This window comes from Corvus moneduloides, chromosome 1 (genome assembly GCF_009650955.1).
Source record: "Corvus moneduloides isolate bCorMon1 chromosome 1, bCorMon1.pri, whole genome shotgun sequence".
In the NCBI taxonomy this organism is placed as follows: Eukaryota; Metazoa; Chordata; class Aves; order Passeriformes; family Corvidae; genus Corvus; species Corvus moneduloides.
The window spans coordinates 88,789,465-88,803,707 of record NC_045476.1 but is presented as its reverse complement, the minus strand read 5'-3'; the positions used below and the strand labels follow the sequence as shown (position 1 = coordinate 88,803,707).

General features: G+C 38.3%; 1 protein-coding gene across 1 annotated transcript in view; it reads right to left on the bottom strand.

Annotated features, from left to right (window-relative positions):
* LOC116442772 (catenin delta-2-like) overlaps window positions 1-14,243 on the bottom strand; it is a 307,484-nt gene that overhangs the window by 240,334 nt on the left and 52,907 nt on the right. Inside the window, 1 exon segment of the mRNA XM_032106243.1 lies at window positions 2,662-2,980. Within this exon segment, the coding sequence (XP_031962134.1) occupies window positions 2,662-2,980 (319 nt within the window).

Here is a 14,243-nt window from a genome sequence, read left to right as displayed (position 1 = left end):
ATCTTTTCTGGATATCTATTTTTCATCTTGAGCTGACTGACACACAGGAAATGCTAATCAAAAGCCTGCAAATAGTGTGCTTTTGTCTTGCAGATCTTCCTCTGACACTGTGTATTTTTTTGGACCTCTGGTTGGACAGGTAGGTTTGGTGTCTGAAAATGATGCCTACTATTGCCCTCCATGATTCATGACAGTCACAAAACACTCCAACCAACCAGCCAACAAAAGCAGCAACACGGCTGTAAGGACACTTGTGACTTCTCAGTTGACAAAGTGCAGCTCCTGACCAACCTGTGTATTTTTTTCTCGCTGTGTAAGGTGTAACTGGTAAACCTTGGGGGCATACAGCACAACTTAACACAGCCACTGAAAGCTTGTGTTGCATTTGGGCCGTTTTCCTTTTCCTGGTTGTATCTCCCACATTCTACCTTAAGTAATTTCTGCCCTTCCATATTATTTTTTGAGATATTTGGAAAGACTTTCATCTTATCATTTCCACACTTGTAATTTATTGACATTTTTGTAATCTATTCATAGAAATCAACCATGTTAAAAACATTCTGATTGCTTTTGTTACTTTTCTTCACATGCCTTTTAAATGTTCAGTGTCTTTCCAATAGCTGAATGATCAGCAAGTGCTGTAGGCCACAGACAGTTTCACAAGTCAGTCTCCCTTGGTGGAGTACGGTTTCTGGGGACTAAGGCATAACATAATCAAGGGTGTTTCTGATATTTCTTTATCAGAATGATTCAAACCAACATGCAAGAGCAGAAATAGTAATATACACCATGCACAGCCCATGGATCAAATGAATGAAATCAAGAGTAATGCAAACCTACTTACAAAAGTTTTGTACAAATTTCCAATCCATCTAATAGTGACCGGTAATAATATTTAATGATCCCCTCTAAAGGGTTTATGAAGTTAAATTTATACCTAGATGCCTGCCTGCTCCTACTTTACCTACAGAAATCAATACTCATGAATGTACAAATGGTATCGCAAGACAAGGAAGAACCAAAAAAGAAGCAAATGAAAAACCTCTAAGAAGAAATCTTTTACAAGCATGTATCCTATACATTAACTGGCTAACAGTTGCAAAGTGACAGCAAAGCAACTGAACAGAAATAAGCTTTTCTTAAAAAGATATTATGTCTAAGACCTGTAGAGATACTGTAAATGTGTCTTTCCTGTTTATAGGGAATAGTATCTTCAACACCATCATGCTTCTCCTAAAAACATTCCATATAGATTACAGTCATTTCTCCTCTGCTTTAGTGCACTCCTAATGTAAGTTTCTTTAAGTTTCAACATAAGACAATTACGAAGCAAAGCTCTTTTTTCTACATGGGCTCTTATATTCTGGGATACAAATATAATACCACTGTTTCAGAAAAAGACTTTTTCCCTCTAGTTACCAATGTTTGCTTTGGGGCAGGGGGAAGAAGGGGAGCAATTAAATTCGTATTTTTTCAAATTTGTGCAGTTAAAGCTAAGGCGGAAAAAAAAAGGTTGACGACAGAAGTGTTCTCAACAAGTAAAACTCTGCAAGCAATGATGTTTCTGATGTGCCGTAAAATGTTATCTGCTGTTCTGTTCCTGGGTGGAGAGAGAGAAAGAACTGCTATAATGCTGAACAAGTAGAGAATAATTTTTTTTTTTTTAAATTTTGGGAAAGAAGTCTCTTCAAATTGTTACTTAAAAACCTCCAGCATTTTTGTTGCAGGCAAACTTTTGGACTCTCCTATCATTAAATTACACATTACAACAAACAAATAAATAAATAAATCACACCGTCTGCCAAAATACAACCTTGATATAAATTAACACTTTTAACAAGTTTAAACTCAAGTTACCAAAGAGAATTGCTTTCTTTTCTCTCAGAAAACTCAACAAAACCACAAAGTGCATTGAGGACTCCAGCTAGCATTTCTTTTGCTGTTATCATGGAACTCAAAGAATTTCCCAGAAAATTCTCTCTCTAATCTATGTGCCTGCTTGGGCTATTAAGTTTTTTCCTTGCATCTTCCTTAAGTAGATGAGGATGGTCATCAGCAACATTAGAAGTTGAGATAAATATCTGAAAAGCATGCACAGTAATAACCATTTCTGCAAAGCTGTAATCATACATTCTTTTACTACATACTGGCATTGGAAGCCTGTACAACACATGGGGTGGAACATAAGCCTGGTTACATGCTGCTTTCACATTGCTCAGTCTCACTGGACAATACCGAAATATCCTTTTCTGCAGCATTTATAAACATTAAATGTAGACAAACCAAGAACTGCAACAACTTCTGCCCAAGAAGCAACTTGAAAATTCAATCCACAATGGCTACAGAGTCAACAGCAACTCCACTCCTCCCATTTCCAGAGAAAATTACTTTTCTTCAGCTTTTGAGGGGTGGCACTACTGAAAGCAGGCTAAACACACACATTCAAGACCACTCCAATCATTTCATTGCACAGAAGAGCTCATGAGAGCTTTCCAAGGTGAAGCATTAGGACTATACTGTCATCATGCAAACAAAGTCTTTCGTGTACCACCACAGGTGGGCTTTTCTTTATATCCAACAGCAGAAACACACAAAGCAAATTGCAATTACAAACCTCCGCACGAGCAAGAAATAGAAGACAATGAAGAAGGTTTCACCCACCTGGGATCTTTCTGAATGCTATCAATGGAAGGTGACCTAGCCAAGGTCCCTTCGGGTGGGATGGCTGGCCCAGATTTGCTGTATGGTGATTCAACAGAAGGACAATACTGCAGCTGTCGGTAGGGGTCTGCGTAATTGGAGGCTGGGCCGGCCGCATAGCTGGCCCTCTGGAAGGTCGCGGTTGCGTTCTGTGTGCCATGTTGACTGCCTGTGCGCTGTAAGGGTACGGAGTCGACACCAGGGGAAGATGGGGCTACGACAGGAAAGTAGGGACAAAGTAAAAAATTGAGGACCTGTTCACAGAACTGGTTAACCAGGTCTAGGCAGAGGAAAAAAAAAACACACACATATAAAACAAGGGTTCAAAAAGAATGAGAAAAAAAACAAAAAGAAACAAGCAACACTGTCATTTTCAAAACCTTAGAAAGAAATAACCATCAAACAAATTTCTAAATGACATGCCAGTTCTGGACTAGAAGACCTTAACACCAATTAAACAGATTGGAGAGATGTTTTCACCTGGGGTTCTAACTGCACTAACACAAAATGAAGGAAGTGCAAAAGCAGCATGGAAATAGTCAAGCTAAGGTTCACAACCACCACTGAGTGAGGCTTTTGCAGTCCTTAAAGGGGTGGACGTCAGCAGAAGGAGGATCAAAGCAGGCTCAAGAGTCCAAACTGAGACAGATGGCTCCATGGCAGAAGAAATACCCAGCAATCCCAGATTTGCAGCCCTGCTATCCATAAAGCAGGTAAAACCAAACACCTGATACCGAGAATCACTGCATATGCTTTGTTAACCCATCTCCTGCAAATTTCACCTTAAGTTAAGACTCAGGAGAGTGTTATTGCTAACTCAGTCTGAAAAACAGCTAAGCACAAGGTGACCATGTAGATGTCTTAATGCACGCCAGCAGCGGCTGTGGTCATATACCACAGCTCAAGATTAATGCATTACCAGCTCTGAGAAGCTTAACCAATAGCTTTAAACTGACTTAATGCCTCTGCAACTCAAAAATCTTATTAATCTCTCTTGTAGCCCATTATATTTCTTTGTTACAGCACCGGGTAGTGGAGATCCAGTCCACCAGATTAAACACGCAGTATTTTTGAACCCAAGTGCAGTTAATAGCAAATGGATTATCACTGTAAGGGCAAGAGAACCAATACCCACACCATCTTTGGCCTGGAGACAGATACAAATTAAATGCTGGCTCTGCTCAGAAAATTTGGACTGTTTGAAGTGGCACATGAACTCATGGTGGTTGCCATTTCCTCCCGTCCCAAGAGAACAAGAATACTTTTGCCAAAAGTCCAGGGCTATTTTCAGCTGGGTCAAATTCATATGCTCAGCTGCAGACAAAACCTCATACTGAAGAGCTATGTTTTTATAACAGATTTCCCAATGATTTTTCATTGGCATGCACATTTAAAAATAAATATTTAATGCATTATAAGTCCATGAAAGGGATTTTAAGCATTTTATCTCAAAGTCTCAGCAAAGAAAATACAGTGAGCTTTAAATACAATTACCATGGTTTTGTATGACCTTGTCAAAATTAAAACACCTGAAAATTTTAAATTTATATTGAATTTTTTACTTATTTTATTTTTTTTCTTATGGTTCTGAAGTTTTAATTTTACAATAGCAAGTATCATAACTTTATTGCAAACATAAGAAAGTGGGATCACCCACTTATCTATTACTCCATCTCTGGAAGTGCTCAAGGTCAGGTTGGATGGAGTTTGAGCAACCTGATCTAGCTGAAAGGGTCCCTTCACTGCAGGGGGCTGAAACTGGATGACGCTAAAGGTCCCTTCCAACCCAAACCAGTCTATGATCACATTTTCTCATTCATATAGCAACATTTTACATGGACTGTTTTGGTTTATTTACTAGTGTGTATTTCTCCTTAAGAAATGAGTAATTAAGACACACAGACCTTTCCATAAAACTGCATCAGTTCCAAAACATTAACAGCATCAGCATGTTTAAACATTCCATGCACAAATCATGCTAAATTCAGGGTTAGAAAGAAAGACAAACATCACATTTTAACAGAAAATACAGAGTTCAAAACCAAAATCGGGTGCCTTGTGAGAAAAAGAGTAATAAAACAAGTTAGAGAAAATACTAGAAATATTTTCAAGTGAAAAAGAGAAAATGTAATTGTATACTGACATAGCATACTCTTTAGCACTGTCACTCCATACAAGATGCTGCTACCTTTTGACAAATTATATGGGGAATTACAAAAAAACTCTACACCACCAACATTGCTGAAAACAAGAGCTTCATTGTATTGTTGATTGCTTTGCAAAATATTCCACAGTATTTCCTTCATCTTCTTTGCAAGACAGTTCAATGGAAATCATGATTGTTTTTAAATTATTTGAAAAGTTTTCTTTCTATTTTCTCCTTTGTCTCGTTATCAAAATAGGTATTTATGTGAACTGAAACTGGCTGTCAGTCTAACACCTACAAGCTTCTCAAGTCACTCTGATCCATTTCTCAAATTATCTCCCTAGCAGACTGTTACTTCCTTTTGAATTTTATCACAATGAACACAGAAGTGCCATATTCAGAATATGAGAATGAGACAAATCTATGACTTAAACATTCACAATTGAGCTTATTCGGACAGTGTTACCCAGATCAATTAAAAGAAAAACAAAAAACCCAAACAACTAACACTTTAGAAAAACTGCTACATCTAACTTGACTACAGCCACTGTCACTGACTGTAAAAGGGTTATGCTTTAGCAGACCTTTTTACACAATTAAGTGTATGTAAAACTGAAGCAAAGTCATCTTCTACCAGTACACTTCCCTCCCTTAAACAAATCCCTTTGGTAGCCAAACCTACTGACTGAAGTGTGGCTCTTTAGGCTATGGCAAGCTATTGAGATCTCCCTTCTATTTAGCTATTCAAACAGCAAAGCCAGAGTGATTATGTCTAATGAAACAAATTCAGAAGTCAATTTCCTCACCCAGCACAGTAAATCTTCTCTGAGCACAGGGCATCCAGAAGGCACATACCTGGACTGAACCAGAAAGAATTCACATACCAGGTACATTTGCATATGGTCATGCAACCTTTTCACCTGTTTTTAAATTGAACACACTTACCTCTTTCTCTAACTTTTGCATTTGACTCTCCTCTCAAATCCAAGTCAGCTACACTTTGACCAGAACTAGCTCAGTGTAGGTGAGACAACAAGGACAGGGGGTTTGCCCCAGCAAGGGAAGAGAGGGACAAGAAGGAATTGCAACAGTACTGTTTCTGGAGAAATGGGCCACTTTTCCCTCTCCCACCAGCCTGAGATCTGGCCTGGTTGAAGCAGAATCATGGTCAAGTCATGTTGTTGCCCCGGATCTACTGCTGACCCTATTCTTCCTCTACATAAAGGTAAAACCAAAAGTCATAATCACACTGTAAAGAAGCAGGTTAGTTTTGTGCAGCTTGAAGGTAAAGGGGTCCACAAAACCAGACCTTCTGCTCTTCCAAAGTCCCAAAACTGACAAGGAGATTGAGATTAAAATCAAAGAAGCAGAAGGCCTCAAAAACTTACTTATCCTGTACTATGTCTCATGTAAGTGACCACTCATGAAAACACTACTTTCAGTAGTGACTGCTCCCCTCACTTTTTAAGAACTTACATGGAAATTCAGTGGATTCTGAATGTCAGGTAAGTTTCTGAAGCTCTGCTTGCTCCTTTTGCACTGGTCGGCCTCCCCATGGCTTCTTCCTGGGACTGCTCAGCACAGCGGCCTTGCAGAGACACAAGGAGAGGGTGACTGGCACCCAACCTCCCCTCCCAAGTGCCCTACTCCAGGCATACAAGAGGGCCTTGCACAGTCCATGACCTGCAGCTGAGGCCAGCTCATGCTGGAGGGAGAGTCATAGCGCTTACTCCCTGCTGCAGCCAGCAAAGACCCAGTACAAAAAATGACATGCTCAGCTGTAGGCCAATAAATCTCTGTAACAACATTTTAAATTTCAATGTAAGAAATGTCCTTGAAAAGGAGAATTTTAATTTTGAGTTGAGAGAAGGGTTTCACTGAGAATTTCCGAAGTGAGAGTTTTTCAAGTGAGCATTTCACACTGTGCAAATCGAGAACTACAGTCTCAGTGATGTCAGTTTGTCACCTAAAGATTTAAAATCTTGCTTTAATCTGTTGTATCATTAATACCTTAAAGATACTGTATCATAGCCCCTCACTACTCCAACCAAAATCACATACCCAGCACACAGAGCATCTGGGGTACCACACAGACATTTAGTATGCTCTTACTAATGTTTGTCAAAGAGAAAGAAAAACCCCTGTCAAATATAATGAAAACCTTCCAAAGACCTGACATATGCCCTGATTATGGTTCTCCTGATTGCAGAAATTGCATATAGAAAAGCCAGTCTTTATAATTTCCTTTGGCTTTTGCATAGTATTAACAAAGATATCACAACTTTTATATCAATGCTGATAATTTAGGTGTATCACTAAATACACTCATAGGCTCATAATGTGATACTCAGAAATTCACTTTCAGCTTTTGAATGTTCTTTTCACATCTGTGGCAGATGTCAGAAACAACTAACAAAATGTAAAAAGCAAGAACAAATTGACCTAGGCAGGGATACTATTACACCATACCTGAGCATCTTGGGAGATCAAGTTTGCATATGAACTGCTAAAAAGTTCAGACTTGTCAGAAGCCAGAGGATATTTGCCCAATTAATGCAAGAAGGATCAGACCCTCGGAAATAATAAATTCATTAATGAGAATTATCCTGCTACACCTCCTTGCCGAAAATTACTTCGCTGATGCTGCTGTTCGATTTGTGGATATTACCTTGTAAAATTTTCCTCTTATTATTTGATATTAGACATTCAGTTCCTGTGCTAAACTTCTAGTCCGTTTCACAGAGATTTCAAAATTATTTTCTTTCTTTTCTCCCTTCATTTTTTTCCTTCACTGATCTGCACTTGGCAGTTGATTTATAGTCTCACGTTATAGTTGAAAACTGGATGCCAGTAAGATGTCTTTTCAGTGCAAAGTAGTCCACCATCCCTTCATGAGTTCATAAATGATATAAATGCACTGCATTCTGTTGGTACCAAATCTATAGCGAGATTTATAAAGCAGATACTTTTCCCACCTAATATACCATAAAAATAATACAGTGCCTTCTCTGTCAATTAGGAAAAAACTCATCAAGCTTGGGATATGCAAATACTTTTATCTCAAAATGCTGAAATGAGTGTTTTAAGGCATGTACCAGCCTTTTTGCAAAAGAAGTTTAATAAAATAGATGTTAATCAAGGTAGTAGCGAATTGGCAATCCAAAAGAACAAGCACAAACAGTCGATCTTAATACTGTTCAAGATACATGGTATTATATATAACAATAATAAGTAATAAATAACAGTAATAATTTGCTTAGCAATTACTTTTAGAAACACTTTTCCACATGGGAAGTATAAAATTTTAGAGAAATACATGGTTGAGGGAAACTGAAAATATTTACTGAAAGGGCGGGAAAAAACCCTCCCTGTAATTGATATTAGCAACTACCTCTAAGGCTGTTAAGGTTTCATAAAGGCACTATCATATCCTCTGCTCAAACTACAAACACACAAGGAATTTTGTACTTAATACATGCAAAGTGAGAACAAAACAAAAAAAAAAAGCAATCACTGCAGGATTTCAAGATACAAGGCTCTAATTTTGATTTAAAATACTTAAGACCTTATGCAAATACCAACACCCCAGAAATTCTATAGAAGCTGACAACTTTGCTACGTGACTTCTCACACTCAAAACAAGAAAAACACCATCAAAACTACTACAACTTTGTTTCTCTTGTTTTCCATTTGCTCCTCCCTCACTTCTCTGCACTCTTTATTTTGTCCTATTTAGTTTATCTTGCAATCAATATTCCAGTCTCTCAATTCTCAGCCAGAGACAAATAAAAAGGACTTGTTAGCAAATCTTCTTTTGCATCCTCATGAGATGGGCTTTTCACCATCCAGCCAGCTTTTGCTTTCAAACCTAACCCTATCAGCCTAAAATCAACCCTTTAGGGCTTCCAGGACTGTTCTGCCTAATTCCTTCTGCTGGTTCCAGCTTTCTACAGATGCTCCTGTTCTGTGTAAACCCAGGGAAATACAACCTCCTTCCCTCCAGTCAGCTTCCCCATGCTCAACTCAGTGCCTTAAACAGCTGGTCATGGCAAATAGGTCTCCCTGCTGTACAAGGCATGTCTTTTAAGGGAACATAGCACAATGTACAGGGGAAATGCAAGCAAACTAAAGAAACTGATACAGAACAGGATGGTGCATAGCAAAAAAGGCTTCTTTTCCACCCACGGACATGTTAGTCATAATTTCCTCAAGCACTGGTTATACCTGGCTGTTACACCTACTTGTAATTAGTATGTCTACAAGCTGGTACAAGTAGGTATTCAGTAATATTTTTATCATCAGATGTTTTCATGACATGGTGAAGAGGAAGCCCTTTTATCAAGGCAACATCCTTGTGTCTACCAGATGCCATCACAGGAGAAATGTATTTTCCTCACTTTTCCATCCTATCTTCAAAACCACAGGTAGCTGTTTAGCTGCTACGCTCCTACTGCTATGGGAAATACTCAGGGCCTCTGAATTATTTAACAGGCTCACTGCCATTGCTGGCAGCTGTAAAGTACTAATCCTAATAAAGGTCATAAACACATTCAAAGTGAGTGTACGCTCCAACCATTTGCTACTTGATTCTTTCAAAACTCTTAAAATAATATTCTGACCATTGTAATATCTACATGCCATTGATTTGCAGAATTCCTTGTTTCAGAGAAACCAAGGAAACATCACTTGTGCTCTGTATATTGTGCTCGCTAAGTCTTACAATACAGAAACTGACAATCTTTGAAGACTGAAGAACTGAACTTGCTGCTGCACTGAGGTATCCTTTCAGTTCCATTTCCTAGGAGTGTTCTTACATCTAACACTAATTGTAACAATAAGGCTGAACATTCCTTTGCTTAGAAACTGATGTTTTTCTATAATGCAGAAACAGTCAGTCAAAGAAAATACTGCTTCCTTGGTTTCTGAGCTACTCCTCTATTTACATTACAGCTGTTACCGGGTCACTTTGAAGGCTTTTGTCTATATTGTTCCACTTGAGTTTGCACATTCTCACATTGTGTCTTAGGTTCCTTTTTTTTTTTTAATTGGGGGAAGTTGTATAACTGCCACCGCCTAACCCTCAGCATATGGCCGTATTTTCTTAATCACCAATTTAGACTTGGCATTTCTTTACCACTAATTATTTCACTTATGGCTTCATTAGGCAATTAGCTGGTGTCAATCTGAAATCACCTGGTTCCACCAGGCTTGGCAATGGAAGCAAATGATCTTATGAATGAAGCAATCTATTAAGATTTTTGTACCTCTAAGCAAATTTTAATGCAGAAACAGGTAGATGAGTAATTCATTGAGCAGCAATGGTGACAGAATTTATATCTTAGAAACTTGTATTTCAGTTCAATAGATACAGTGGCTGAGATGAGTGAGATCCTGTCCAAGCTTATTTTGCAACGGTGCTCAATGAGAGGTCAGTGAAACCTGAAGTCAAAACTTGAATGCAGCCTCTTCCACAGCCAGGTTTGTCACAGGCTTCACTGCTGTGCCCAATCTCACATCTCCACACCTATAACCTTCTCCAATCTACATCCTTCCCTCCAGTCATACTCCACCATGAGGTTCCAGAGTTACAGGGTGTCCAACACCGTAACACAGCCTCTGTCTCAAAGGCTGTATCTCAAAAGTATACATAGCTAAAGCACCATTTAAAAATCCACACAGTCCAACAGGACACCAGGATTTTACACAGATATTAGAAATGCAACTATATATTTTCAATTATTTCAGATTTCCAACTCAAGGCTGGAACAACTTCCTTCCTTTTTTACAACCAAACAGAGGAGAAGCCTCATTTTTCAAGTTATCAGTATTAAGAAATATAATACTCCTTTCCACCTCCAGGAACTGACTGCATTTCAAATCTGCCAGATTTTAATCTCACTAATATATGCAACTTTCATTCTCAGGCTCAGCTTCTACCATGTTGCAGTGATGCTGCTGCACGTAAAAAATGGTGCGTACACATAATGTGATAATCAGATGCCAACTTTGGCTGCTAAAGATGTTATTGCCAAGATCTTTTCTCAGATTATGCCTTCTCTCTCTGAGCTGCATCCCTCAGTTTAGGAAGAATATGGTTTAATTAATTTGTTACATGAGCATTTAAACAGAGAAATCAACAACTGCCCTTTCAGAATTTGACGTGCTTAAATTCATCATGGGAAATTCCTGACTAGAGATAAAATTCAACCCTGAGCAATGGCATTTTATGAGACATACACATCACCTACCTCCTCTTTGCAGTACTACATGATTTCACATTCTGTGCGTGGGACAAAATGGCCCAATCACAGCAAATCCACACAGACCACACTGCTGCACATAGATGAGCCTACTGCAACTAAATTTCTGCTTTCACTCCTAAAACAACCTTCTCTTGAAATTTCTGAAGTTTCCTGTCCATCTGGCCAGCATAAAACTGAACACATGGACAGAAGTCACAGTTAATATATAAAAAGATATATAAATAGTATGAGACAATAACAGATTAACAGACTGTGCTGCATCATGCCACAGCCATCAAGCACATGGATATCTTCTCCTTCAGATTTTGACTTTTTCTTATTTAGGGCACTACGATCCTAGGCAGAAAAGTGGCTACCAAATGGTATTTCTTAGAACACCTTACTAAACTTCAGCTATTTAAATTAGTAGTTTCTATTCTGGAATAGTTGTTTTGTCATTAAGGTAATCACATTTGTGTTCCAGTTCCAGAGCATGTGATATATTCACCTTGAACATTAACCTAGCTTCTGCAAATGATAGTTTAAAAGTTCTTTGACACATTTAAGAAAAAACTACTATCATAAAAATGACATGTAAACTGCTGAAATGATGACAAAGGAATAGTTCTAAAAGTAGCCAGTCTTATATTAAAAAGAAAAAAAAAAAAAGAGTATACCTTGAGTAAAAGAAAATAAATAATGGGCTGGTGATTTTTAACAGTGCTTTAAATATAAATGATCCTCTAATAAAAGATTTAGTCATCTTAAAGACTTTATTGGGTAGTCACCTCAGGCACAGCAGTGTTTTTGTTCAGCAAAGATTTACAAGAATGAGATTTATGAAAGGTGTTTGAATTGAGTTTTTATTTCATGAATGACAACCTTGCATTTCTATGCAACACTGAAGTACATAAACGGGAATGGATGTCCTGCATCACTAAATCTTATGTGATGAGTCTTTAAACAGAGACTACACCTGCACAGTAAACAGATGACAAATACACCTACAGTTTCTGGCACAAACACTGTATTTTCTCAGTAGTGGCAGATCAGATTTACAAGGTATATACTCCCCTGAGCAAGAATTTATAATCACAGCTCTCCCTCAATAGATGGCAAAAGTCAAGGGGCACCTGAGAAATGCTCAGACATGTTACAAGTCATTTTTCTTTTAAAAAGGGGAAATAGAAGAACTAGAGAATACATAGAACAAAATACCAGCCTCTGGAGGTATTGATGCCTTTTCCTGGTCTTAAAATCAAGAGGCATACACGGTTAGAAGGGGAAAAGGGATTTTACCTTGGTATTTATTCTTAAGGATCCTTAGGTGTACACGTCTAGGTCATATGCATCAAGATGTACCCCACCGAGTCTTTCCCTGTGTCTCTGTGTCTCTCTCCTCCCGTGTCTCCCCCCAACATTGGGTATAACATTACAGGTTTTACTAATTAGCATATCTATCAAAGATTCCCCAATGAGAGGTTCAAGTGAGCCCCCCTCCCCAAGGAACCTTCCCCTGGATGGTTCTATCTTGGTTTACAGAATATGTTCTGGAGAGGACCTTAGGGTCTGGGGCACACTGATCCCTAGCTACGAAGCTTCTAAAATGTTTAGTCTCTTAGCTTAACAAACAAGTCCAAGAATGTAGGCAAAAAGCACCAGGAATACAGAAGCTGTAAAAAGGTATAACAGGGGTAAAAAGAAAAGGCAAAAATCTTCATGGCATCAGTATCGTGCTCATGGGACAGAGGAAAGAGGTCATGGATACCAACCATTCATTCTAAAAGGTTTCTAATGCTGAGTGGAAAAATCTTGTCTGTCTTCATATGGGGGCATTTCCTCTATGGAACCCAATCATGGGCTCAGTACTTTGAAACTACAACCATCTTATTTGGAGAAATGCTTCTGCACTGTAAGGGGGATATTGCTTCCAGATTACAAAGGTGATTCTGCAGAGTTTTAACCTCCGGCCACCTCCCTCTCCATTCCTGTCCACGGGATACTGCTGAAGTTGAAAGCAGCATATTTTGTTATTCCCCTGCCAAAATTTTAACAGGAAGGAAATAAAACAGAAAATTATTTCTCAGAGAAAATGACACTTTTTCAGGAAAAAAATCACCTAAAAAACACATACGCAAGACTATAACACAGGTAAGACTATATGAGAGAACTGAGATCTGTCAAATGAAATGGGATTATGACTTTGTGTTGCTTTGAGGTGATTTGTTATTCTTTATACAGATTACTAAGGTATTTTCTGCTCAATTTAGTTTGTACTGAAGATTTGCTCCCCGCTTGCTTCCTATAATTCTCTCTCCCAAAACAATGTTATCAAGTGGATGTCAGTTAGGAATACAGGTCTATTATCACAACATTACCAAACTGAAAGAGACGCAGTCATAGGAATAAATTTTCTTTTTAATTTCTCTGAAAACATTATGTCCTATAGCTGGAACTCCATGCTGTGTGATTTATCAGCATGATCCTCAATTAATCTGCAGCTGTGCCATCACAGCAAATCAGCTTGTGACAAAACAAAACAACCTGTCCCCTAACCAGAAAAAAGCCACCACCTAAGCAGAAAGAAGAAATATTTGGTATTTATAACCTAACTCTTTTAGATCAGGAAGAATGAAAAATTAAATACAGATTTGAGAAAGGACAAAGGGTTTAATCCAAATGGGGCAAGAGAAAGACGATTTTTCTGTTGCTTCTCCTTTTCCCCATAACTGACAATTTTAGAGACAAAGAAAAATATATTTGAAAACAATGTTCCCTTTTTCTTTTAAATCAAATACTTGTATTACAGGAAAGAACATGTAACAGGTAACTTTTCATTAACACCTAGATGCCATTCTGAAATTAATTACTATACCAATGTACTCATTGGTGTTCCTTGTAAGAACTTGACAACATCTAACTGCATGTATACAGGATTTTTTTTTTCCTCTAAACCCCTTGAGATTCCTTTTACTCATTCATCTGAAGTCTATGGAATTACAAGTGATACATCTGGCTAATCAAATTCCAGTTCCATGCTGAAAAGCTACACGTAACACAACCTGAGAAAGGATAACTGTCCCTTAATTGGGCTATAAAGTGCCCTTTGGAAACTGCCATTGGTGATATGCAAGGATCAGACTCAAGCTTCTGAG